The sequence below is a fragment of the Eucyclogobius newberryi genome, unplaced genomic scaffold, assembly GCF_026437365.1.
Source record: "Eucyclogobius newberryi isolate DKJ021-1_F unplaced genomic scaffold, fEucNew1.0.hap1 SCAF_2, whole genome shotgun sequence".
NCBI classification, from domain to species: domain Eukaryota; kingdom Metazoa; phylum Chordata; class Actinopteri; order Gobiiformes; family Gobiidae; genus Eucyclogobius; species Eucyclogobius newberryi.
The window spans coordinates 21,573,232-21,598,283 of NW_027315834.1; the positions used below are offsets into that span (position 1 = coordinate 21,573,232).

At 40.1% G+C, this 25,052-nt stretch overlaps 1 protein-coding gene across 9 annotated transcripts in view; it reads right to left on the reverse strand.

Moving 5' to 3' along the window:
- Window positions 1-369: 369 nt before the first annotated feature.
- mast4 (microtubule associated serine/threonine kinase family member 4) overlaps window positions 370-25,052 on the reverse strand; it is a 31,847-nt gene continuing 7,164 nt past the window's right edge. Inside the window, exons 3-30 of one of the 9 annotated variants that reach the window (XM_072454434.1) lie at window positions 24,033-24,160; window positions 21,777-21,808; window positions 18,093-18,173; window positions 15,150-15,238; window positions 14,949-15,018; window positions 14,775-14,853; window positions 13,091-13,227; window positions 12,936-13,011; window positions 12,643-12,852; window positions 12,469-12,570; window positions 12,256-12,388; window positions 11,106-11,167; window positions 10,931-11,022; window positions 10,618-10,826; window positions 10,400-10,538; window positions 9,985-10,117; window positions 9,739-9,904; window positions 9,560-9,661; window positions 8,908-9,030; window positions 8,716-8,825; window positions 8,238-8,362; window positions 7,968-8,155; window positions 7,677-7,871; window positions 7,171-7,397; window positions 6,378-6,500; window positions 6,154-6,290; window positions 5,792-5,979; window positions 370-5,711 (exon numbers count right to left, since the gene is read on the reverse strand). In XM_072454434.1, coding sequence (XP_072310535.1) covers window positions 2,290-5,711; window positions 5,792-5,979; window positions 6,154-6,290; window positions 6,378-6,500; window positions 7,171-7,397; window positions 7,677-7,871; window positions 7,968-8,155; window positions 8,238-8,362; window positions 8,716-8,825; window positions 8,908-9,030; window positions 9,560-9,661; window positions 9,739-9,904; window positions 9,985-10,117; window positions 10,400-10,538; window positions 10,618-10,826; window positions 10,931-11,022; window positions 11,106-11,167; window positions 12,256-12,388; window positions 12,469-12,570; window positions 12,643-12,852; window positions 12,936-13,011; window positions 13,091-13,227; window positions 14,775-14,853; window positions 14,949-15,018; window positions 15,150-15,238; window positions 18,093-18,173; window positions 21,777-21,808; window positions 24,033-24,160 — 6,878 coding nt within the window. In that variant the 3' untranslated portion in view covers window positions 370-2,289. Of the gene's footprint in view, window positions 5,712-5,791; window positions 5,980-6,153; window positions 6,291-6,377; window positions 6,501-7,170; window positions 7,398-7,676; window positions 7,872-7,967; window positions 8,156-8,237; window positions 8,363-8,715; window positions 8,826-8,907; window positions 9,031-9,559; window positions 9,662-9,738; window positions 9,905-9,984; window positions 10,118-10,399; window positions 10,539-10,617; window positions 10,827-10,930; window positions 11,023-11,105; window positions 11,168-12,255; window positions 12,389-12,468; window positions 12,571-12,642; window positions 12,853-12,935; window positions 13,012-13,090; window positions 13,246-14,774; window positions 14,854-14,948; window positions 15,019-15,149; window positions 15,239-18,092; window positions 18,174-19,079; window positions 19,464-21,776; window positions 21,809-22,807; window positions 22,996-24,032; window positions 24,161-25,052 lie in introns of those variants that run through there. The other 8 variants (XM_072454433.1, XM_072454436.1, XM_072454432.1 and 5 more) reach the window with 8 other exon arrangements.

Below are 25,052 nucleotides of genomic sequence, written 5' to 3' on the forward strand. Positions count from 1 at the left end.
GTCACACCCACGCTCTGAACTTTATTTTTGTGAATAAGACAAAAGTTCTATTAAACTATAACTTACATTGCCCACTGCCTGTTATACAATATTAATAAAACAAATTCCTGATATTTAATCTCATGGTCTCTTAAGACTGAATGTCGACACTCCACTAAGAGTTGATTAAATGTTTGAGAGCATTTTATCCAAGGCCTGAACGTAAAAAGGCAGTAACAGAGTGCCCCCTGTTGGTACCAGTCAAGTCTTGCTGATCCAATAAAAAAAAAAAAAAAAAAGCAATTTCTACAAGTAATTTAAGTAACATAACACTAAACACAATCTTCAGACAAAGTCTAAATATGTGCCGAGATTAACAAAAAACAAAAGTTGAGTTACCATCCTTTTATTTTTACGTAACATTTGAAGTATAAATAATTTTTTTTTAATATAGAACATTTATGACATCCAAACAGCTTGAGCAAAATACAAGACCCAAACGGCTTTTATTGCACTTAATCTAAAAGACACACGAGAGCAAAGTTCATACAAGAAAAAGAAAAGAAGCAGACAAAAGAACCTGACATCACACACGACTAAAACCACACCAATGGAGACACTGAACAAAAATTTGGCAAATTGACAATGTACAAAATATACATCCATAATTCTTTGTAAACAAACATCGAATGTGCTATCAGGATTATGTCAGTCTTCACAGGCTACAAAAGTGGATGTTCAGTTGCTATTGTTGGCCAAATTAGGGTCTCATTTCCATCCAGGACAATTAGAGATAAAATCTGTTGGTGTTTAGTTTCTTCTGAACTAATGTCTGTCAAATATTAAGGTGCATGTGTTTTCTCACATAACATTAGCAACATATTTACAACATCTTTTGGAGAATTAAGACTTAATTAGTTTCAGTGTCATTTAGAAAGCCATGTTGATTAACTATATTGCAAATGCATGTTTTCACTATCTAGATTGAAACTACATCCAGTCCTCCGGGTCAGATTGTGATTTAAGAGGTTTTGAATAAGACCTGGCAACTACTCAATTTAGGTTTAAAAAGTTGAATGTAAGTTTACAATAGGCAAACAAAAAACGTCAAGCCCATGTAGGCATTACATTAAAACTGCAGTGCTATGGGGACAGTAATACAGTAGCAGTATCTCCAGAACCAACATTTTAGAAGGATTAACCTGGCATTAAAATCTAGTTAGTGATGTGTGTCGCTTTTTTCAGCAGTTGTCCTTAATTGAAACGACACCTGCTTAATGAGGTGGCATTTCATTCTAAGTGTTTGCAATAAGCTACCACATGACTTGAATAAAGACTAAAGCCAAAGTCCTCCTAAACTCTTACAATGTACCACTGTTCATAACCCTGGCTTTAAAACTGACCAAAGGGCGCAGCTAATGTGCTTATTAGCCACGACTGCATCTTAGTGGCTTACGTCATTCAAACTCTTGACATTCTACATGGTCCGGGTCTTTCACAAACTTTCAACATAAAATGCTACATTTTTAGAAAAGCAGAGTCAGCTTCACTCATCTTTGTCTCAATTCAAGTTTAACACGTTTAAACTCAACATAAAAGGATGCATGTGACAAGATACATCTTTTTAGCTTACTCTACACTGAACTGAGTGAGTTATCAAGCACGATGAGTAATACTGAATACTGACATGACACTACAAAACTATACATATAATAAACAACTAGTATGCTCACATATCCCATTTTTACAGTGTTTTCATATTTACATGTTATTGCATAAAAATATGTACGCAGGAATGTGTTTTATACAAGAGCGAGCAAACATAATTTTACTTTCCAAATTTTCTAAGGCCCCTTCTCTGTTTTGAAGGATTTGTGCATACCACAGCAAGACCCCAATATAAAACTAATAAGAGCAACAATGTCACCACGGCTTGATAGTGTAGTCTACTACTGCATTGAGAGCACCTGCAACATCAGGTCTTCTTCAGTCTAAAGAGTGCAATTTAAATTAGTATGGCACAAAAATACAGAACGTCCCAACTTCAATAAGGCCCTTTCTCCCCCCTGATCCCAACAATGATTGCACAAAGCATTTTGCACCAAGTAAAACCTAATACTCACGCATTCTATTTAGTAAAATACAACAAAGATACAAAAAATGTTTGCAAATGGTAGCTTACATTCAGACTTGCATCCACATTCACACAGATTCATTCACACCCGGCTCAGCACTATTTCGTAACAGCTTTCCCGGCCCTCAAACAGAAAAAAGGCATGATGATGTTGCAACTGGTAAGATTTTGAAAGTCTATTTTTTGTTGCAAGAACTACGTGGACTACGTGGTGATTCCTTCTGTTTATTTCTGCTACTGTCCTTTTCAGGCACATCTTTTGCAGAGGCAGGAGCAGTTTTAGATGGCTCTCTCTTAGTATTTTTTTGAACATTTAATAATCCTTCATGAGTGGATTCTCTCCTTCGTCTGTCTCTCTGCTCCTTTTTGATACATGCAGTATGTTGTGGTGGAGTGGTGCCTCTAGTGTCTTGTGCATCAGCCGCCTTGAGAGGGTCTGGTCTGGGTCCTTCAGACTGAGGGGCTTCCTTTAAAGACTTGTGTTCAGATTCTTGGCTCAGAGAGGAAACATTCTTGACTGGGGTAGCTAGACACGTGTCCTTTCTATGAGCTGGTTTGGGCAGCAGTGGCGGTGGATCTGACAGATTCTGAGGTGAAATCAGTGATTTGGCGTCAGAGCAGTCTTTATGAACTAATCCTCTGGTTTTGTGCAAAGTGTCTTTGGGTTTGGCATCAAGACTTTGCTGTGATAGAATAGTCTGAGACTTAATTGTTGAAGGGGAGCTAGCTACTTTTGTGGGGATACATTTTGGCTTTGTGTAAACTTGGTCTTTCACAGTAAGGGTGGCTGCCGAACCTTCGGCCTGAGACTCTTTTAGCTTCTCTTCGACTTGGGGAGGACAATGTATGAGCCTCACCATGGGCTCCGATTTTACCTCAGCCCTGACCCGGGGGAAATCTTTGAGTTTGGACTCATGGATTACACGAGAAGTTGGGGGGCTTGCTTCTTTTGACACAGGTTTGTGTTTGACATTAGATACAACTTTGGCTCCTGTGGCAGGCTGAACTGTGCTCTGAGCTTCCAGTGCTTTAACAGCAGTGTGCACAGCAGGCTGGGGGCTTTGAACTGCATGTGCTGAAGACAGACTTTTCGGCTTGGTTGTTGGAGACCCACTGCAATCAGTGCGATTAATGACTTCTTTATTCAAATGGCAGTCCGACATTGGTAATATATTCTTTACTTTCACATCCGAACACACTTGCTTAAAGTCCTTTTCAGTAAACGTATTCTTTGGTGAAACAGACTCTTCAATCTTCTGGGCGCACACGTCATTGGGCAGTACTGCACCAGCGGACACATGGACACCCTTCTTATTTTCAGGGAAGGGAACCGCTGTGATATTGTTTGAAGCTAGAGTCTCTTTTTCATTATCGTCATCCTTAGGTCTGGTAGTCTCTTCCTGTTCATCTGTAGTATGTGCCATTGTCTTATTGACTGTGCCACAATGCAACATGTTTTGTGTAACATTGCTGTGTTCACTCAAAGTGGGTTCAGTCACATCTGTAGATTTACATTTTGATAAACATGCTTCATGCACAGAGCCAGATGTTGAAGTGGTGTCAAGAGTATTTGACTCTTTTCTTAAGGAACAAATCTTCAGGACCTCTGATGGTTGTGAATCCCCAAGATCTGGTTTACAGTTTGTCTGTAAATTATTTACACCATTATTGGGGGCAGACATTTCGTTTGCTTTCAAATTTGGATTTCCAGAAATGGCACAAATGTCAGACTTTATTTTCTGTGTGTCCAATAATAGTCCTGTGGTGCCAGCTGGATTTTGCTTTAGTACATGTGCTTTGATGTTGTCCTCTGACCTGGCTCGAGTCAAAAGGCTGTCTGTCTTGGAGCGGTCACGGTTGTGTGATGAAGTGTGAGTGACTTCCTGTTCTTCCACTTCATCCTCCTGGTCCTCATTGCTGACTTCCCGTATTGAAGGTGTTTTTCCATATGAAGAAAAATGGGAGCTGTGTCGAGCCCCTCTGAGTTCATGAGCCAGGGAGGAAGAGGTCTTCAGTGCAGTCCTGCTCTCTTGTTTTACAGTGAACACAAATGGCTCTGCTTTATTGGTGGGACTCTTTAAACATTCACTGTGTGTTTTCTCACTCCTCACTTCTGTGACTGACTCTGGGCAGACCTTCACACCAACTGTTTCCAAGCTGGGAAAATTTGTAGTAGGGCTTTTTGGTTTGTCAGTAGATTTTAGGTGGGGAATGGTAATTTGTCTCTCACTAAAGCTCTGTAGTCGCGTAGGAGAGCTCACTGGCTCACTGACTTTCTCCATCATCTTTGACAAACAGGTCTCAGTTTTTGAGATTCTCGGCCCAGACAGCAGGCCTATATCCAATGTTCCCTCTAAAGGTTTAAGAGAAGATACATGTCTGCCTTCTAGTTTATACTCTGAGGAAGTTTTGCGAAGTGGGGACTCTATGGAGGAGATAAGATGAAGTTTTTCCACTGCACTCTCAGGTCTGCCAGAGAAATACTTGGGGGGCAAACCCTCAGGGCTTGTGTGAATACTTCCCATCCCTGCCTTCATTTGATCATGACTTAAAACGGTGTCCAGCTGAAGACTTTTAGATCTTGTGGACCCAAAATGGTGATTTTCAAGAATGCTCGAGGACAAACGACGTACACAATCATCCCGTTCTTCAAATGAAAGCCTCTTTCGGGTCAGCTCAATGTTAGGAGCTTTGAAGTCCAGTCTGTCTGGCTTAATGAGATCTTTACCTACTCTTGAGTGTGGCCTATCTGAGAGCAATCTGGGGCTACAGTCTCCATCACTGCTTGCACCAGGCTCAACATTGGCATCTGAAACATGTGTGTTCCACTTTTTAAGTACAAAACTGGAATGGCTCTCACAGGTTTGACATTCATCCCCATCACCAAAGAAGTAAACGGGATCGGATTCATAAAGGGCATCTTGTTTTTGTAGCGACTCCCTCCTTTCTGACCAGTCCAACCTTTTAACAACAAGTTTTGACTTCAGCTTTTCTTTGTCAAGTTCTTCAAGTGACTCCTGGCGTCCCATCTTCCGAGAAACTGGCCTTTTTAAGCATCCTTGTTCAACGGGCCGAATGCGGGGGACTGACACATGCTCACATGTTTCGTCCATATTGTGCTGTTCGCCTCCTAGTTCTTCCTCCTGTACCTCCTCCTGCGTCACTTCTAGGCTGTGTTTTCTGGGACACAGGTGTTTCTTGTCTCCAGAGTAAGAGGGTGACAACTTTTCTTCAGACTGAACTCTCTTTAAGAGGGGCGAGCGAGGTGGTTCAGCACTTTTGGGGCGCACAATGTGGCGGACAATAGTGGGAGGTGAGTGTATCTTGGCTGGGAAGGTTTGTGGTGTCTTTGAGATTGTGACCGAATGTCCACTCAGAAGAGGGGAGGGGGAGCGCTGTGGAGAAGTAGGCTGTGGCGTTGGAGAAGGCGTGCGGGCCAGAGGAGAAAGGGGAATGCTACCAGCAGATTTTCGTCGACCCTGACGAAGTCGCGGTCCTAGGCCCAGGCCATGCAAGGTACTAGGACGAATGCTTCCAGAACCTGCAGGCGAGTTGGGAGCACTGGAACTTGGGGAACTGCTCTGAGATGAGTTTCCTGCTAAATAAATAGAAGAAGAATAAAATCAGTAACATTGTAGATGTAAGTGCCAAGATAACATAATATGGGAAAAGGTCCACCTGACTGTGTGAAGTCTGGTGCAGGTCGTAAGGGAGCAGTAGGAGAGTGAGGGGAAAGACTGTGGGTAGGGGAACCAGGGAGACTCTCACCAGATGAGAGAGAGTGGTTCAGAGATGACGAAAAACTGCGGCTTGTGTGCAGCAGAGGAGAAGGCTGCATGGCAAAACGTCTGAAGAGGGAGCGCCTTCTTAAAGTCACAGAAGCAAAACAAATGAGAATATTAAACAAATGCAATTATCATAAATTATATATTCATATTTTTTTTTAATTTATATACATTTTGTGAATAATCAATAATACAAAATGCTGATGTCATTCTATCACATTGTTGACACCAAAGTACCCTCAAAAAATGTTGTACCTCTCAGGTAGCTTTTCTTTTTTGGCTTTTTTAGCATATCTTATCATCTTGCTCCGGTAGCTGTTCCTTCTGGCCGGACCAGTTTTAATAGATGTATTTTCAAATGGTGTTGTAGAGATGGCCACTTTGCTACCGCTCTATAACATTGGAATAAGTTAGTATATTAGACAAATACAAGAAACGTATACATGACACATTATTCAGGGATATAAAATGGCACACACCTTGAGCAGAAGCTCAACTACTTCTGTATGAAAAAGACCATGAACCGATTCCCCATTGACATGAGTGATGAGGTCTCCAGCTTTTAAGCCTGCTGTGTTTGCAGGTCCTCCTTCTTCTACGTTCTAAAACACACAAAACCAATATCAGTCCAAAGTCAAAAAGGAAACCTCCAACACTTAATGTATTGTCAGCTCCATATGCTTTAATATACAGTCATTATCAGCAATTATGATTGTTCATTTTATTGCTTCATTTATTTACACAATTTCCCATCTTTAATTTCTATGCTAACCATAGAATTTTGTATAAAAAGGGTCACATACTGTAAAAGGTCATTGCACTGCCTTTAGCTTTGAGTACAGCACACATTTGCTATAGCATTGTTTTAATAAGCTTCTGCAGTGAGAGAGTGACCACTGCACAGAGCCTTCTCCAGCGCGTCCCAAACACACTCACTGGGGTTCAGACCAGTAGTAGATTAGTTTCTGCTTCTCCTTTGATGTTCTCAGCTTGATGCCAATGATTTCACCTCTCTCAAACATACGGACATCTTTTCTATGACCATGGGATTTGTCTTTGTAAATCAAGATATGAACATGAATAACTAACTGACCATTCAGGTACTACTCTCTTGATATCGGTCTTGGCTCGCTTTGTTTTTGGTCAGGATGCGTAATTATGTTAACTATATTTACTATGTTTGAGTGAATTGTGTAGTCTAAAGCCGTACTTTAAATACTTTTTTTGCCATGAGGCCCACAGTATGGAAGAAAGTAACTCTTAACATCTTACCCAGACCATGTGGTAGACTGTGTAGACATCACTGTCACAAGCATAAACTCGTATAGCTCTAAGTGTGAAGCCAAACTTCTTTCCTGAGCTATGGATTATGACCGGCTGCCTCAAGTTCATAGCACACAAGGACGAGTCCCGACTAGGAGAGGAATCTCTGGAGGAAGGGTCAGAGGAGAAGGAGTACGGGGATAGGGGGCTGGGTAATGGAGAGACACCGCAAATATCTGGGGGAAAAAAATTGGGAGAACCAATGAGAAAAATGCAGGTTTACTTTTTTGTACAGCTGCTTTAAAGTCATCGAATTGTGTAAACCGAGTTGTTTTTCGAATACATCTAAATGCTGATGAATGAAAATGCTTTGTATGAAACAAATCCCACAGTGTGACATTTAGACATGGGTTGATTTTTCATATCTGTTCCACTTAATTTACAAACATATAATTTTTGTTAGCAATAGACTAGAATGAAGTGCATACATTTGTAGTTTAGGTTTCCAGACTTACCCCCTGGGATCATGAGAGAAAGAGTTCCAGTTGAAACTGACTTTGGGACTTTTGGTACTGCTCCGGACTTTTCCACAGCGGTCTGGGGCAGAGCAAGAGTTGTTTGAGTCCCATGGTTACCAGAGGAGCTGATGTCAGGGTTCTTGGTCTCTTCACTTCTAGTGGCCAGCGGGTCCAAATGTTCAGAAAAACTACCTGATAAAATACAATATATAATTTATAATAATTAAGTTAAGTTTTATCATCTACCACCAAATGTACCAAACGAGAATTCCTTCTGTGGTGTTTTACCTGGTGTGCTGCCAGGTGACGTCATATCAGGTTCATCTAGAGGCATTTCAACAGACACGGATGGTTTAGTTGAGCCTGCATGGCTCGAGGACTCTTCTTCTTCACTCTCTGCAGAGATGGAAAACTTTGGTGGCAAACAAGATCCTTGGTTCAGACCACCGCTGTCTGTGGACTGGGATAGGGATGGTCTGTGAAAAGGTACATGTTAATTACTATTAAAAATGACAAAAGTGTAGAAGCATAAATGTACGTATAAGTATGTCAGAATACATTTCAGAAAAATCTGGTATCCAGCTAAGTGTATCAGCAGTCAGCGGAGTCTCAGCTTTGTGCTCTTCCATCTCTCCCTTTTCCTCCTCTAGATGCCCATGGGACAGATCCAGACTGCTGTAAACCTAAAAGCATCAACAGTGTGTGTTAGTGTTTCTAAATACCTCTTACTAGTAAAAACATCAGTCTTCTGGCACTATTCAAGTACAACTGGTTTAATGCTTAGAAAGGAGGTTTGCTCTTGGATATATGCAGTAGTTTCTTGTTTTCATGAGAGAAAAGATCCTGCTGCAATGCAGCAGAACAATGGGTCTTAGCCTTGAAACATCATTTTCACATTTTTCACACCATGAAAAACTCCCATTCTCAAGCAGAAAATACATGCTACACTCTATGTAGAATACTGGGATTGGTCGGTCCTAGACACTATGATTCATACGTTGGGAGTCAGGAGAAACAATTCTTTAAGGGACCAAACCTTGGAGAATCTGTGAGAGCAGGAGGAAAACTGCCGCAGCTCAATGTTAAAGTCTTCATCATTAGTGTCATCCTCTTCTGTTTCAAGGTGATGGTACCTTTCAGAGCGTGCTGGATATATGATGAAAGCCTCACATTATATATAATTACGTCATATGATTTTGTTAGTCATCATATCTGGTTGTACACTCACTGTCAAAATAACTAGTGTCATCTTCAGATTCCAACTGAGGGATAAACTCTGCTTTCTGCCGCAGCAAGCTATTCCAGTCGAGATGATGAAAAAACGGGTGGTTCTTCACTTCTGCAGCACCCCCTGAAAAGAAAAGATTGATACAAGGGATTAATAGAGATTTATAATTTCTTATAATAATGTATTAAAGGTTCTGCCCTTGGGACCAGTACAAAATGTGTATGCGCATGCAGTGTACACTTATTATTATGTATTTGTTTTGAAATCATGGTGGATTAAGCGAGCATAACATTTTTAAAACTGCCTTGCTGTTACCTAAACTCAATTCATTTCAACTGGAATAATGAGCTGGTCAACTTTGAGTGTGTCACATCTAATAATTATACATCAGCCTAAACTAGTGATTTTCCAGACATTGCTTTAAAATTAAACATGACATTCACTTGGCGGTAGCCAGCTAATTCCGTATTGCGCTGAGGTAGACGGTTTTAGCATTTATGAAAGTAATGCAAATGTGTTTTCTTTGCACTGTATGATTTATTTCTGTCAAACAGGGACTGCAGATGTAAATTAGCTACAATCTGGCGCGGAAAATCTTTGTCTTTTATAAAGCTTAATTAAATAGATGCATCACACCAAACATGTAACATACCTGAACCAAGTCTTTCCAGAGGATTCTGTCTCAGCAGCAAAGTGATAAGTTCCTGTGCATCAGGAGGTGGAGCTTCTTCACCCTCTGGCCAGTTAATTTCATCTGAGTGAAGAGTCAATGACATTACACATCCTGTGATTTAAGATTAAAATTGACACAATCAAGAAAATGTGAATTACCACTGATGACTTGTCCAAAAAGTTCCTCGGGTGTGTCTCCAAAAAATGGCACACAGCCAACAAGAAACTCATAGAGGATAATGCCCATTGCCCACCAGTCCACCGGCTTCCCATAACCCTGTCTGAGAATCACCTCCGGAGCGATGTACTCTGGAGTGCCACATACCTGGGAAGAAATGTAATTTTGAACATTTGTTTGTGTCCAACAATACAACAAGCAAGTTATTTTGAGGCTCTAACATTTACCTGCTTGTCGGAAAATTCCCGTGCATCTTTTTCTATATGTCCCTCATACAAGTTGGTGGTCATATTCATCAGGCCTACTTTAGACAGACCAAAATCGGTCAGTTTTATGTGCCCCATTGAGGTAACCAGCAAGCTGCAAACGATAATAAAATAAAACAACTTGAAATTACACAATGCTCTGGGGCCTGTCACGATAATTACTACATCGACTAATCATTCAGTAAGTGAAGGGTATGGAACGATATGACACTATGTGTACATTTTCTTTGCACTATCGAAAATATTTTCTTATTTTTTGTGGTATAAGAAGATTTGAGTTGTAGAGGGTCACAGAAGTAGCTTCTATGTCTTTAATAAAAGACATAGAACACAAAGAAAATATGTTAACATGACAGGCTAACTTTATTGTTCTTACTTGTCAGGCTTGAGATCCCTGTGTACGATGCCATAGTTGTGAAGGTACTCAAGGGCCAGAACAGTTTCAGCAAAATACATTCTGGCCATGTCCACAGGAAGAGGACCCATGTTTTTCAAAAGAGTGGCACAGTCACCACCTGATGAAAACAAACTTTGTGAGTCCAACTTGTTGCCAGCATGGATTAATGCATTTTAACAAAGCATTTGTAATCCTACCTTCTACATATTCCATAACCATGCACAAGTGGCGTCGTGTCTCAAAAGAGCAAAACATGGAGACCACAAAAGGGTTTTCTGCAAAGGTGAGGATGTCTCTTTCCACAAATGCTTGTTGGATTTGATTTCGCAAAATAAGGTTTTGTTTGTTAATCTTTTTCATGGCAAAACGCTGCTTTGTCTCTTTATGTCGAACCAGGTATACAGCTCTGCAAACACAAAGAAGTACAATAGTCTATATCGCAGCATTTATCAAATTTAAACTGAGTGCGCAACTTGACACAATTACAATTTATGAGTGCCTTGTTCTTACCCATAGGCGCCATTACTAATGAGTTTCATCATCTCGAAGTCCAGCTCACAGGGTTTACGTCTGGACCGCAAGACCACACTAAGACTTTGAGACTAGGAAAGGAAGAAGAATGTATTTGGATCCACAAAGTGAAAGTTACACTGATCAATTTTAATTAACTATACAGTGTCAATACCGAGTCATCTGTTTCAGGGGTTTCTGCAATCCCACTGTCACTGCTCGTCAACTGGGCAAAATCTGAAAACAGAACGTTAGAAATAATGTCCACATCAAAACCTCATTTAGTGACAGAATAACACAGAATGTCCACCAAAGCAAAAAAAGGCTCCATTTCCAGCCCAGTGATGACAGACTGACTCAGGATTACAACTTAAAGAAATGTCTTAAGCAATAATAGTGGTGTGAAAGTCAACAGCCAAAAGCACCGCTCTAGCACAAATGTTTATTAGTTGCCACATTAAATTTGTGTGGTTTTGAATATGCAAGCAGTAAAGAGAAGCCGGGGAGGGGGGGAGTTTCATTCTCTTGGGGTGTGTAAACACATTTGAAAATAGTCTAACATCTGTCCCTGCTCGTGTTCATGCTTTAAGCACAGGGTAAATGAAACATGGAGGAGACACATGGGACGGACACAAAAAGCTGGTCAATGTGGATCTGTATAGGTCTGCTGGGAGACCATTCTTTTCTAATTAGTTATAATGGGTGTTGTTGTTTCAGGAATCTGGAGAAACAGAAGGTCATTATGGACTACACAGATACAGCAATTAGCCAGAAGTCCTTTTCTTCAGAACCGACGCAACTCTACAAATATGCGGTTTAAAGGCATAATGGACAATTTTTGGGCAATTTGAGAACTCAGGCGCGTGCGCACTCCCCCGTGCGGACTGATACAACACACACGTACGTTTGTTTATTAGCGCGACGGATCGCATCGCATCTCTCGTTTCCCGTAGATTTCCGTCTTCTTCTGAGTCAGCTCGAACAGTCTTTCTTCATTACAGTCTTCATTACAGTCTTCATTTTGTCCCCTACACTGAGGGAACTATATTATGATAGATCAATGCGCTTAGACACGCGGAACGTGCTGCTCTCATGGGGACGAGCCGCACGAGGCTACAGGTGAGCAGTAGGTGTGTTTTATGATTGATGCGAGGCAGGACTAATCGGCAGTCCACGCCACGAGGAAATAAGACTCAGATTTGGGCCAAAAAAATCGTCCATTAAACCTTTAAGTTTGTAATTATTACATCAAGGCTGTATGAAATTAATCGAGCCAAGGATCACCCAGGTCGAATGAGTTCCTGAAATGAGTCATTTGATTTTACCTTCCAGAGGGTCCCTTGTCAGTCCAAGCTGGCTAATAATGTAACGAGGGATATCCGTTTTGATGCCCTGGCCCTCTTTAGCATGTCCTTCAGCAGCTTCCAAAAGGTGATAAAACTCCTCTGGGTCAAATTCCTAGAGGCACAACATAGTGAGGCAAAGCAATAAAATTGTAGCATGTATAAAGTACAGGTTAAAATTGTTTAGCAATTTACCAGGCATTCCAGTAATCGAGCTGGTCGGGCTATGACCATCAGAATTTTTTTCACCAGGTCTCCGATACAATTCACTTCCTCACTCTCTGATCTTTCTGTTGACTACAAAAAAAAACAATTTACATGTCAATAAAAGGATTATTAATCAAAAATATAAGTATCAGTTGAACGTACCTCCAGAACCAGCTTCTCCAGCTTATCTGTGAACTCACAGAAATAGCTGGAGGTGACAAGTCCTTGTCGGCTCTTCTCGAGACAGTCGCGGGACAGCTCAATGATTTGGTGGTGTGCAAAACCCAGCACGCCATCTGCCAGAGGGAGGACGTTCTCTGGAGAGTTTGTGCGGATGATCTCCTCAATCTTCTCCTCCATTTGAGCCGTGGCCTGCAGCGAGAAGCATTTCTGTGACCGATGCCAGTGCATACAGAATGTATGATGGTAAATAGGTTAGGTTTGCACCAAATTACCCTTGGAAATCTTTCCTTGTAGACATGATTCATCATAATAATCTCATTGTCAAAACATGATGGAGATCGCCCAGGGCTAAAACACATTTTATAGAAACAGATTTAGGATGAAATTAAAGAGTTTAAAATAAGAATAATAGGCATAAAATGCAAACCTGAGACTGCGCGAACGTGGTCGCATTGGTGTGGCTCTTCGACATTCATCTCCAGAGATGCTTTCAGTACAGAAGTGTTTCGAGAGGAAGTGCAGTTCATCAGGTGTGGGCTGGAAGGGGAGCTGGTGCAGCTTCTCCTGTGATGAACAGGATGACTGGAAATGAAACATATACATTTCAAAATGTAAAGAAAAAAGTTGTTTGTCTATATATACAGTGGCTTGCAAAAATGTTCATAACCCTGGTACATTTACCATTTTTCCTGAGTGCAACCAGTTGCTGTCAAAAATTGCCTGATGATTGCTGAAAGACTGAATAATTTCCACCTGTGTGTAATCTTATCTCAGTGTAAATGTCACTGTTCTGTGAAGGCCACAGATGTTTGTTAAGAGAAGGTTGTGTAGCAAACAGCATCATTAAGCCCAATGAACACACCAGACAGGTCAGGGGGAAGTTTAAGTTTAAAGCAGGGTTCGGTAATAAAAATATTTCTCAAGCTTTCAACATCCTACAGAGCACTGTTCAATCCATCATCCGGAAATGGAAATGGCACAACTACAAACCTACTATGACATGGCTGTCTACTGATCAGAGATGCAGCCAAGAAGCCCATGTTAGTTTTGGCTTCTGGAGGAACTGCAGAGATCCACAGCTCAGGTGGAAGAGACTGTCCACAGCACAACTATTAGTTGTGCACAACACAGGTATCTGGCCTTTATGGAAGAGCAACAAGTAGAAGCCTTTGTTGAAAATGGCCATAAATAGTGGGGTTTTCAGTTTTCCAGAAGCCATGTGAGGGACATGACAAACATGTGGAAGAAGGTGCTCTGGTCAGATCAGACCAAAATGTAACTTCTTGGCTGAAAAGCAAAACACTGTGTGGCGGAAAACTAACACGGGACATGACTCTGAACACACCATCCACAATGTCAAACATGGAGGTGCAGCATCATGCTGTGGGGCTAATTTTCCTCAGCAGGGACAGAGAAGCTGCTCAGATGGAGCCAAATACAGGGCAATCTTGGAAGAAAACCTGTAGGCGTCTGTAAAAGACTTGAGACTGGGGCAGAAATTCTCCTTCAGCTGGACATAAAGCCAACGCTACAATGGAATGGTTTAAAACGAAACATATTCATGTGTCAGAATGTTCCAGTCAAAGTCCAGACCTAAATCCAATTGAGAATCTCTGGCAAGATCGGAAAACTGCTGTTCACAAAAAATCTCCATCTAATCTGCCAGAGCTTGAGCTGTTTTGCAAAGCTGGTAGAGACAAACCCAAAGAGACTTGCAGCTGTAATTGCAGAGAAAGGCGGTTCCACATAGTATTGATTCAGAGGCCTAAATACTTTTGCTAGCTGCACTTTAGTTTTTTATTTAGTACAAATTTGAAAAACATGTATGATTTTCACTCCACAATAGTGTACCACTTTGTGTTGCTCTTTCACAAAAAAATGCCAATACAACTATATTATTAAAGTTTGTGGTCATAACGTGACAAAAAGTGGAAATGTTCCAGGAGTACAACCACTATTGCAAGCCACTGTGCATGTACTGCAGTACATGTACAGTATGCATTCCCATTTCCAATTATCTTTGCTCAATAAATTGTAAGACACACACAGTTTATTGATTAACAATATCTAAGAGTCACAAAAGTGAGAAGAGAAAATGGTTAAATGCTTACAGAGAGAGTTGAGTTGGGGGTGTTGGTTCCATAGCCTGAGGACGGGAGAGAGGCCAGTGACCAGCGGCGGCCATCAGTCCTGTCGCACATTAATACAGACAAACTGATTAAAACCTCGTCCATTTAGCATTACTACATTGCATTTGAAAAGTTTGCATGAAGGTAATGACCTACCTTCGTGCAAATGAGAAATGAGCTGAAGCACTGGGGGAGAAATTTTTGGGACTGTCTTGTGGACTTGTTCCTAAGAAAAATAAGAAGATTCGTATATTAATTTTAATTTTTTTTTTTTATTAATTAAAGCACACAAATAGTATAAAGAGCTATATTCTTGATTTCTACCATTTAGTAAGATTGGGCAAATGCTGAAATTACCAGTGAGAGTAGATAGTGGCGAGTGAGGTCGTGGTAAACCTGACGACTGACCAGTTCCTATCAAACTTTTTCTGTTGCTTGTCCTGCAACTGTAAAATCAAAAGAAAGAACAGAAATTAGTCAAGCCTAATTAATGAGACGATCAATAACAATACTTTTAATTAAAACAAATAATTTAGTAAGTGGATGGAAACAAAAAACGGAAATATTTAATGCCAATTTCGTGCATTTAGTGCAATGCATTTAGTCTGTGTGGGTCCTGGGAGAGCAAATACAAGATTAATTAAGAAAATAAGGTTATTCAACTACCAGTATCCTCTGTCTAACCCATCTATATATCACAATGCATCCATGCAATACTACTGTCCAGAACAGACAACAAATGTGCTCGCCTAGTTTGGCTCAGACATTAAAGATAATAGGCAGTAATTATCTTTATATATGCAAAGATGTACTAAAGAGTGAAGCAAGAATAGCTGGTGAAATATGAATAACCCGTTTTATTCTATTGCTAATTTTAGACAAAAGAAACAAAAATAGATAACACTGTGATGTTTCAGACTTTGAAATCCAGCTTCATTCGGACCTTTGCTGTCAGAAACATTTTATCCTCCTGTCAGAACTGTCACGAGTGCTGACAAAGGCAAAGGCCACACAAATTATAGCTAGCTGACAAAATAATGTTCAAAGACAAAGCACATTTGGTTATTGATAGATTTAAGAATAAATCTGCATGCCTGTGTGAAATTTATTGGACACTATTTGATTCCAATGTGAAATTATTTGTTCAGATTGAATTCTGATTATTGAAAAGACCTTTATTTATTCCATCTCGACTTAAGTGACATACATTTAGAAAAAAATGTCTAACTTTATGTCATGCAAAGGGCTTTTCCGCTAAATTGTAAAATGGGTCGGGGATTAAAAAAATGCTGGCTTAACCAATGCCCTAGCGCCGCACAACGAGGGGAGAGAAAGCATCTTAAATGTTAGCAAACGTCTACACACAATGAACTGACTGAGGGCTTATTGGGCGTTTTAGGTAAGCATTTCAAACCACAAATTCTTTCGAACTGCTTGAAACACACTCGATCATCAAGTTAATACAACCCGCAAAAGCCTAAATAGACAATCCTCCACAATGGGCCGGGAACACCCAACCTCATTCAGCGTGCTATCCGATTTGAAACATTGTAAGGGAAAACCAATTGTCCCAGCGAAATGAGATCTGTGTTTGTACAGCAATAAGGTTGACAAAACATGCTTATCAGGTTAAATTTAGTCCTATATTACGACTACTACATTACCTCTTGGATCGGCGAAGACTAGCTCGACAAAAAAAGTGTGGCTTGTCATATTCAGACAGCGCGGCCCACAAACTTGAATCGGACATTGCGCCCTGGTCACACCATGGAGGAACTCTAGAGGAGCAGTTGGCAGTGTACGCCTGACCGACAGCAGTACAACAACCGTCCACTGCAGAGAGGACACCGCGTCCTCTGCAGGCCTCGAATCAAAGTAATCCAGGGACAGTGCTGTAGGTCAGGTGGAGACACGTCGGCTGCAGCAGAGATATGACACTAGCAGACTTTTGTTTTCCTGTGACGTCGCACACTATGACAAACCCTCACACTGCTGCTGATGCTGCTCAACATGCTTCATATCATGTAACTGGCTCCTACCACTGCGAAGGTTTGAACGGGGGACTGAGCCAAACAGTATCATCAATGCCCACAAAGTAAAAAACTGGCACTTTCAAATGAAAACACATTTGCACATTCTCTAAACTTCTAAAATGACAACATAAATTAAAAACAGGAGACACGCTGCTGAGCATGCAATAAAGATGACAAGGGGATCAAAATGATGAGCCCAACTATAAACTAAAGCACAAAACAGCAAAAATAGCTGTTCCCTTTGTTGAGACCCAACAACAAACAGTTCTTTACATCTCCATGTAACTGGCATTAATGGCACCAATACCATATACATAATACAATTTCCAAAAGCAGCCGGATTCAAGTTTGTGGTAAAACATGTTATGGAAGTTGTTTTGCCATAATTACGACTTTGCATTCTGTCAGAGCAGCTAAGCCCATTTCCCTACAGATTCATGACAGGCAGCCTTCATTCTAATAATGGCTCTGCCCCGTTTCTGTGCTCCACATAGGAAACAATGGTTCAGATGGTTCAAAGTCAAATTGCATAGAGCAGCATGTCTCGGGAGGTCCCAGGCCAACTGGTAACACAAGCAAAAAAATTAAGGTCGTGGCTGTCATTTTCATAGTTTTAACACATTGTAATATCAACCGAGTCGACAAGTTAACACAGGCACACATATTTCAATGATTCTGACTCACTGTAACACAGTCAAAGCAGGCCATCTTTGGAAGAAAAGCCAAACAGGAGGAGGTCAGATGGTGGGCGATGTGAGCAGTTCATTGAACAGCTTCAGAAACATTTTTGAATGAGAGCTGAGAAACACTTTATCTGAATAGGTTTCCGGTTGGGATTACTTTGGACAAAATTAGCACACTGCCCCAAAAGCTCAAACTCAACAAGCAAATGTCAGAGTTGATGTTTGTCATGTGTCCAGGAGAAGTTTCTTGCTACATTTAGCAGTTAATCTGTGTTTCTACCAGGCAAGCTGCAAACGGAATAAGACAATTTTCCACTCTGATTTATTTCAAATACAGCAAATCCTACTTAGCACATGAAAGAGGAAATAAACCCAATCCCAACAGAGAGGGGCAACATGGGGGAAGGGGACACCATCAACATTATATAAGCACCAGTGCAATGTCACTTCAATGGTAAAGGATTTTTGGAGAACACACAACATTCTCAGTTCAAATCCTAATGGCACGATGACTGGAAACATGCGCTTTAACAATATACACAAAGTATATTTTCAAAGCTATGGATGAAAAAGCTCAAGCTTACCTCCAAAAATGAAAAGCGTGCAGAGGGCTGCACGGACTGCAAGGGCTAGTGGGAGTGGGACTCAAGCTTCGGGGAGTGAGGCTGGAAAGTTAAATGGAGTGTTGTAAACGGTTTTAGTACAAAGAGCGGGACAGCTCCGACATGAGCAGACACTTGACACAAACAGGTTTAGAGGCGTCACAACCTGGATCTGGCTCCAAGAGTCATGTTTGGAGAATTTAACAGCAACCGAAGTCTACAAGTTACAAATGAGAGAAGACTAGAGAAAGAACAAGACAAAAGCCTCGAGTATGAACAAAATATAATACTATTTATTTAATTCAGGTAATTTATTTAGTTCAGGTCATTCAAATTATTACATTATTTTGTTATAATAGCAAATTATTCTAGAATAAATTTTGTTTTTAAATTATTATTATTACAATTTGAAATCCTTTATTAAAACAGGAGAGACCTTTCAAGTGTATGAATACACTTTCTAATTTATAACAGTTTTATAACAGTGCATTTAATTATTGTTCTACCTTTTTGTGGCAAAATATTAAGAACAGATTCTTTACAATGTTGACCTAGAAATGCCTGGATGACACGAATTATGAAAGAAAAAAAAATCAATTCTTCCACAAAGGTCTGTTGGACAGGTCACAGCAGTGCCACATCACACTGAAGGTGTGCCGAGTGTTCACAATGTCACAGCGGCAGGAGCAACTTGTGCAGATGCGGCACTCATGACTCATGACATGCTCTGCCCCTCATAGTAGCACATAAGAGCACAAAGACAGAAAATACAAATGCACACACACGTACATTAGCAGAACATCAAAGATTAGGGGTAAAAAATCTGAAATGAAAAAGATGCTACTGCTGATGCTAATGCTGCACACAGCATAGCAACAGTAAGACAACAACAAACAGAGACAGACAGATGAGGTTAGATGCTGAGAGCTGTCCCTGAATCAGCTAAACATAATGGAAGAAAATACTCACTCTAGCGTTAACCCAGGAATCCTCAGCCTTTCCCGCTGGGCTTTCATGGTTCAACTGTGCTCGTTTGCTCTATTGTGGACATGATATGCATTCACACTGCCTGTGTCGCACAGACAAAGAGCCAAACCCACCACCACAGAGCAATGAGAAGGTCGGATTTTCAATGGTAGAAAAGAAAATCAAGCTCTTGTTTTAGTTTTTCCCGTTCCACCTTGAAGCTGTCAAATGAGATCTTCAGTTGCCTGCAGAGGGCACGGAGGCAGGAAATAGCCCTTTCCCTCCCCTAAAACACGCCCCCTGCTCTTTCAGAACCGCATGCACGCTTGTGGACAACCCCCACCACCATCTGGTGACTTTCTACATAACAGGGCTGAATAGAGGGGATTCAGTGAGCATTTTGCACTTTGCACTTTGCTGGTTGAAACGAAGACACCTGGGCATCAGCTAATACGCAGCACGTCCTCTCAAATGTAAAGTCACTATTCAGATGACGTCAATGTAAAAATAAATAAATAAAACTCATACTGCAGCACAGTTTCCTGTAAAAAAAAAAAAAAAAATCCTTTTAAGTTGTGATGCAATTTAAATAGAGCTAAATTTCAGCCCCAAAAAGTAAGCATAAAGACTGAGCTATGAAAAAGCACTTGAGTAACAGCGGCAGAGGAGTACAAGATGATGTTGATGTGAAACAAGAGTAGAGCAGGTCATGAGCAGACTCCGGACACAGCCAACACTGATGCCAAATATACTGCCCTACATCTCACACGCATTTGATACAGAATAAACTGTGCTGGGAAGAATACCAATATATTTTGTAATTCTCTTACATGGTCCAATCAGAGTACTGTATTCTGAATGTTGAGTTATATCAGTGTAAAAAAAGACACATGGACGCAAAATATATTGTAAAACTAAAATATCCGTTTCCCCTTTCGTTATGATTTTATCCATCACAAATGTACATTTTTCTCACAAATAGCTTTGTGCTGTTTGATCAAGTACTGCAAAGTATTTCTTTGAATTTTGGAAAGAAACTGTATTCGTAAGTCCACCAAATTAAGTAAAAGAGAGTCAAATTACTAAAAATTAGTATTCTAAATATGTATTTTACCTCCCAAAACCGTTAATGCACTAACTGATCAAAAAAAGTGACCACCTTGATTCAGCTAAGCAAATGGGCACGAGCCTTCTATTGGATAATGGCTGCACGGGTGAAAGCATGTGCTGTCTACCTGAACATCCTGAATGGCCTTCAAAGCATTGGCTACTACAGAGTCCAGATCTGAACCCCAGTGAGAATCTTTGGGATGAGCTGGAGTCTGCTTTGCGCAGTGGTCACTCTCTCCATCATCAACACAAGATCAATGCAACACTGGATGGAAATAAATCTTTTGAGATTGCAGAAGTTTATTGGAACTATGCAAGAGCGAATGGCCATCCAAAGAAATATTGGAGCGTGAGAGCTTTTTTTTTTCTTTTTTTCTAGTGGAGACTTTTTTGGTCAGGCAGTGTAAATGTAGTTAAACACCACAACACTGCCTCGGGTTTGGCAATTCATCGAAGGATTGAGCGATCGAGATTCAGTTGTGTCTAATAGTCAAATATGTGGTCGTGAGGTTCCACAGCCAATGCTCAGTAAAGACGTCTGTATAAAAAAGGTCTGTATCGTTTATGTTCATGAACTCATTACTATAAGTCTTTTCAAATACAAAATAAAAATACCCAAGTAAAATTTTATTTTAAAATATCATAATGGATTAATAATCTTAATGATTCCCCCCCATTTGGCCCAAACCGAGCACTGCCTCACAACACAGACTGCAGTAAAATGCTGAAAGGTGGAGTTGGCAACAAGATCTACAGTCAGACAACTGTTGCCAAGGTGATATCAGCCTTGACAGTGTCAAATTTCATCAAGTACATTTTGCCTAACAATGACAAATGGTCACACAGACTTCACACAAGACTGAAAGACACATTCAGACTTACTTGGCCAACACGAAATGACAAAAATGACTTGAGGGTGAGGTCTGTCAGTTATGAAGGTCAAGTCATCACAGAAATCACATGAACATATTTCCTTCAACTTTTCACGTGACAAACCTCTCTTTCCTCAGAGTATAGCGTTTCTATCCATTTGTGTAAACTTTCAAACACTGACACACAATTACTATGGTTACCAAGGTCAGTTGAGGCTTCAGAGCTCAAGATATATAAAGCGATGCAGCTGCTAATCTCTCAGTCTGTTTGTAACGGCTTACATGCAGCAGATACTTCCTCTCGCTCACACTGCAGGTCGTGCTCAGATCACTTTCAACTCAAATCAGCTTCATGTTTGTGACTCGTGACTTTATAACATCGATGGTAGAAAAGGTTTCAAAGTCATTTGGACACGGTTTTAGACTGCCATATACAAAAGCCATTTTTGCTTTGAAAGTACTGAATGTGCTAAATGTAATTCTCTCGTTTTTTCTCCTTAAATAAATTATAGCTCAAACACAAGCAAGCAAACAACAACAAGCAAAAAGTCAGAATAGACCCCCTGTAGTGTGAAGCACTACAGGGGGAAGCACTGAAGCACTATTTGTACTATAAATAAAAGCTCAATCCCTTAAATCAAGCTGCGTGCATCTGTGGTGATCATCTACATAATTATGTTGAATGGGAGTGTGTCAGAGAGGGTGTGCATGTACTTACACACTACCTCTTCTGGGAAGACTCAGTTCTTTCTGAAAAATTAAATGAACAATGATCAGTATTTTACACATCTGGACAAAAGGATGAATGCCTTAACCAGGGCTTGGACAAGGAATTAAATAAGTACACGGACCAACAGAGAAACAAACTGTCTTTTGTATGGAATTAGTATTTGTATGAATTTGTATTCATGCATTCTGACATTTGAACACCTTGATTTCCACAGAATGCCTCTTATTTTCTCATAAATAAATGTGTATATATTTGTGATTGCTCATCAATGACAACTGTAATGTAAAATATTTTTTTATATTATTTATAAGATTATTCTTACCCAAAAGTGTCTGAGTTCAATCATTTCCAATACATATAAAACACATAAATTGGTAGTTGAAAACAAAACATTTACAGATAATTTCTGTTAGATTACAAAAATATTGTCTGACTGTAGTCATCGGGTGCCACCTACCCAAGTTGTTGAATTTATGAGACTTCAACATTAACAACTATAAGGCAATAACAGCAACAATAGAGAAATATCAACTAGAAGTTGTTCTTGATCCAGACACCAGAGGATGCTGTTGCACTGTTGCTGAGATTTTCAGACAAGCATCAGAGGTCTAACTTCCTCCTCGAGGTCAAAACATGAGGTTTTACTCCAACATTTGAACTGGTAAGTATTTAAGAACACAGGTAAATTATATTTAGTCTGTTTGAATACAAATCACACCGTTTAATTATTGTAATTTTAAACTAACTTTGTTGGTGTGCGAGAGGCCAACTTTGATATATACACATATCAAACTAGTTAGAATTTTAGTGAGCATTATAAAAATGCTGCCAACTGTACAATACAATGTAGAGATACTGATGTAGAATTGGAGTTTAAAGATCAAGTTGTTTTCTTTATCTGTAAACTGTCCCCCAATGTGAAGAAGGGTCCCACACAGCAGAAACTCTGTGGTGCCCAGTCTCAATCCGAAAACCTTAGCTCTGTAGTCAGTCTGTGCCTAGCTCCAGCTCGTGCCTACCTGTAAGCCTCGTCTCCTCAGGATACTGGACTCATCCATGGTACAGAGTCTCCTACCGGCGCAGAGCCATCATGCTCAGCAGCTTAACCTCCAGCTACAAATGTTCTTAGCTCTGGCTGCTAAACACTCCCAGCACAAAGAGTGATTGGTGGGAACCAGTCAGCTGACAGTCTCTCGCTCCTTCCTTGTACCTCCAAGGAGTAAAGAGAGCGGCATGGAGTGAAAGAAGAGGGAACGATGCAGGAGTTTGAAGGTAGCAGGCTGCGCACAGAGCTAAACTAGCATTGGCTCATTATTCTGTGTGCACTCTCGGCCACTACAAAATGACAGGATTTCCTTTAAAGCATTGTTTTGCCTCAACCTCTGTAGTGACTCTAGCATCCTGTCTGCAGCAGAGGGATCACAGACAATGCTGCATTTATGCCATGAATGAGTCACCAAGACACTGGGGGACTCCCTCAACACTATATCTGTACTTAATATATATCCAGGCCACACAATCCACACGACTAAACTTGTGCATGTGTTTATTAAGTAGACTAAAAACAAACTGTTTTATTACTTGTTGTCAAGCCAGGCTCATAATCTCCACTTGTGATTTTGGATTCTCTGTTTTTCTCGTTCTCTCTTTTTTTCCCTCCGTCTCATTTCTATTCACTGTGGTCTTGCTCTGAATTTTAAGTGGGCTCACTCTACTCTGCACATCTCAAGCTTAAATTAATGCACTTTTCTTTAACTCCTCTTGGTGTTTTCTGCTCAACGCGACTATCAGTTTAGATGTGCATGGGAACAAGAAAACACATTTTATGTTGTTTTTGATTTTAAATGGCAGCTGGCAGCAAACTGCATGCATTTACCGCCATCTACTTTATTCTTTTTTTTTTCACATTTTATGAATGTCATGTATGCATCTATGCATGCATGTATGTTTTGCTGTGCCCAAACAAAGACCCAAGTTCAACCTGTATCTGAGTGGCTTTCTGTGGTGTAGAATGAAAACACTTACTTTACAACTTTTACAAACAAAATCAGAAGGATAATTTATATTAAATGATGTCAGAGAGTCCACAGTTACTAAGCTATTTGTATCTGAATGGAAAGTCTGTAATACAAGTTGTATTATATATAGCGTTATATATATTTTTTTTATTATATGATGTATATTTATTTACACAAATGACTGTTGCGTTGATCAGCTCAGACCAGAGTTTGTCCCTGCACTCACCTGACTGGAGGTGAGGGACGGGTCGGACTTCCCAAGGTGAAGAGAACGCATGCGAAGAAGGTTTGACGTCTCAGGTGAAGGCTGCCAGGCGGCTTGCAGCGCGTTACTGGGCAGAAGAAGGTACTTTCCTGCAGCAAAGCAAAGTGAGAGCAGCTTTAGTAAGATGCTTTTGATTCATATTTATTTTATCAATGACACACAGTGGTGAATTTTCCAGCTAATATAAATGTAACAGAAGACAATCCTCAACTCTGCCTCTGTAAAGGCTCATGAAGTGCTTTAGGCAAAGGGTCAGAAGGCCACAAGCCCATTAAGTGATCACTGCCAAATATCACATGAGCATGGACAAGTAGAGCTGCAACTAACTAGAAGTCAACTTTTATTACGATTATTTTATCGATTAGTTAAAGGATTATTTATAGCGTACATTGAGACTTTAAAATGATTTATATTTGTATATGTATTATATTATATATGAATACTAATACTAATAATACTACTACTAATAATAATAATCATCATAATAATCATAATTATTATTATAATATACAATAGTCATTAAAATAGTAACTTAAGTCAAAACGTTCACACCTCTGTCATTTACCCAAGATGGCAGCTAGATGGCACTTTGAGCTAAACGTTGAGAGGCGCCCCGTAAATTATCTAAAGACTTCAACACATGGACATTTCTCTAACCAAAACCTCTTTATTGGATTGTTTTTGGCCACCTGTGTTATATATATTATAAAGTGGGTATTATTGTGTAAAATCTTCAATAAAATCACACAAAACAACTTATGGACTAGAATTCATAAAAAGCAACTAGGAATGTGCATTTTATTTTTAAGTGTTTGCGTATAAAAACTACCTCGTAATCTGAATTTTGGATGACAAAAGCATACTCATGGACCCAAAACCTTTGACTTTTCTACGTGAGATCCTTCCTTGACTCCTGGATTCCCCTTTAGAGTCTGGCCTCATCACTTCTGAGAAGGAAATGACCAGCTAACAATTAGGCAG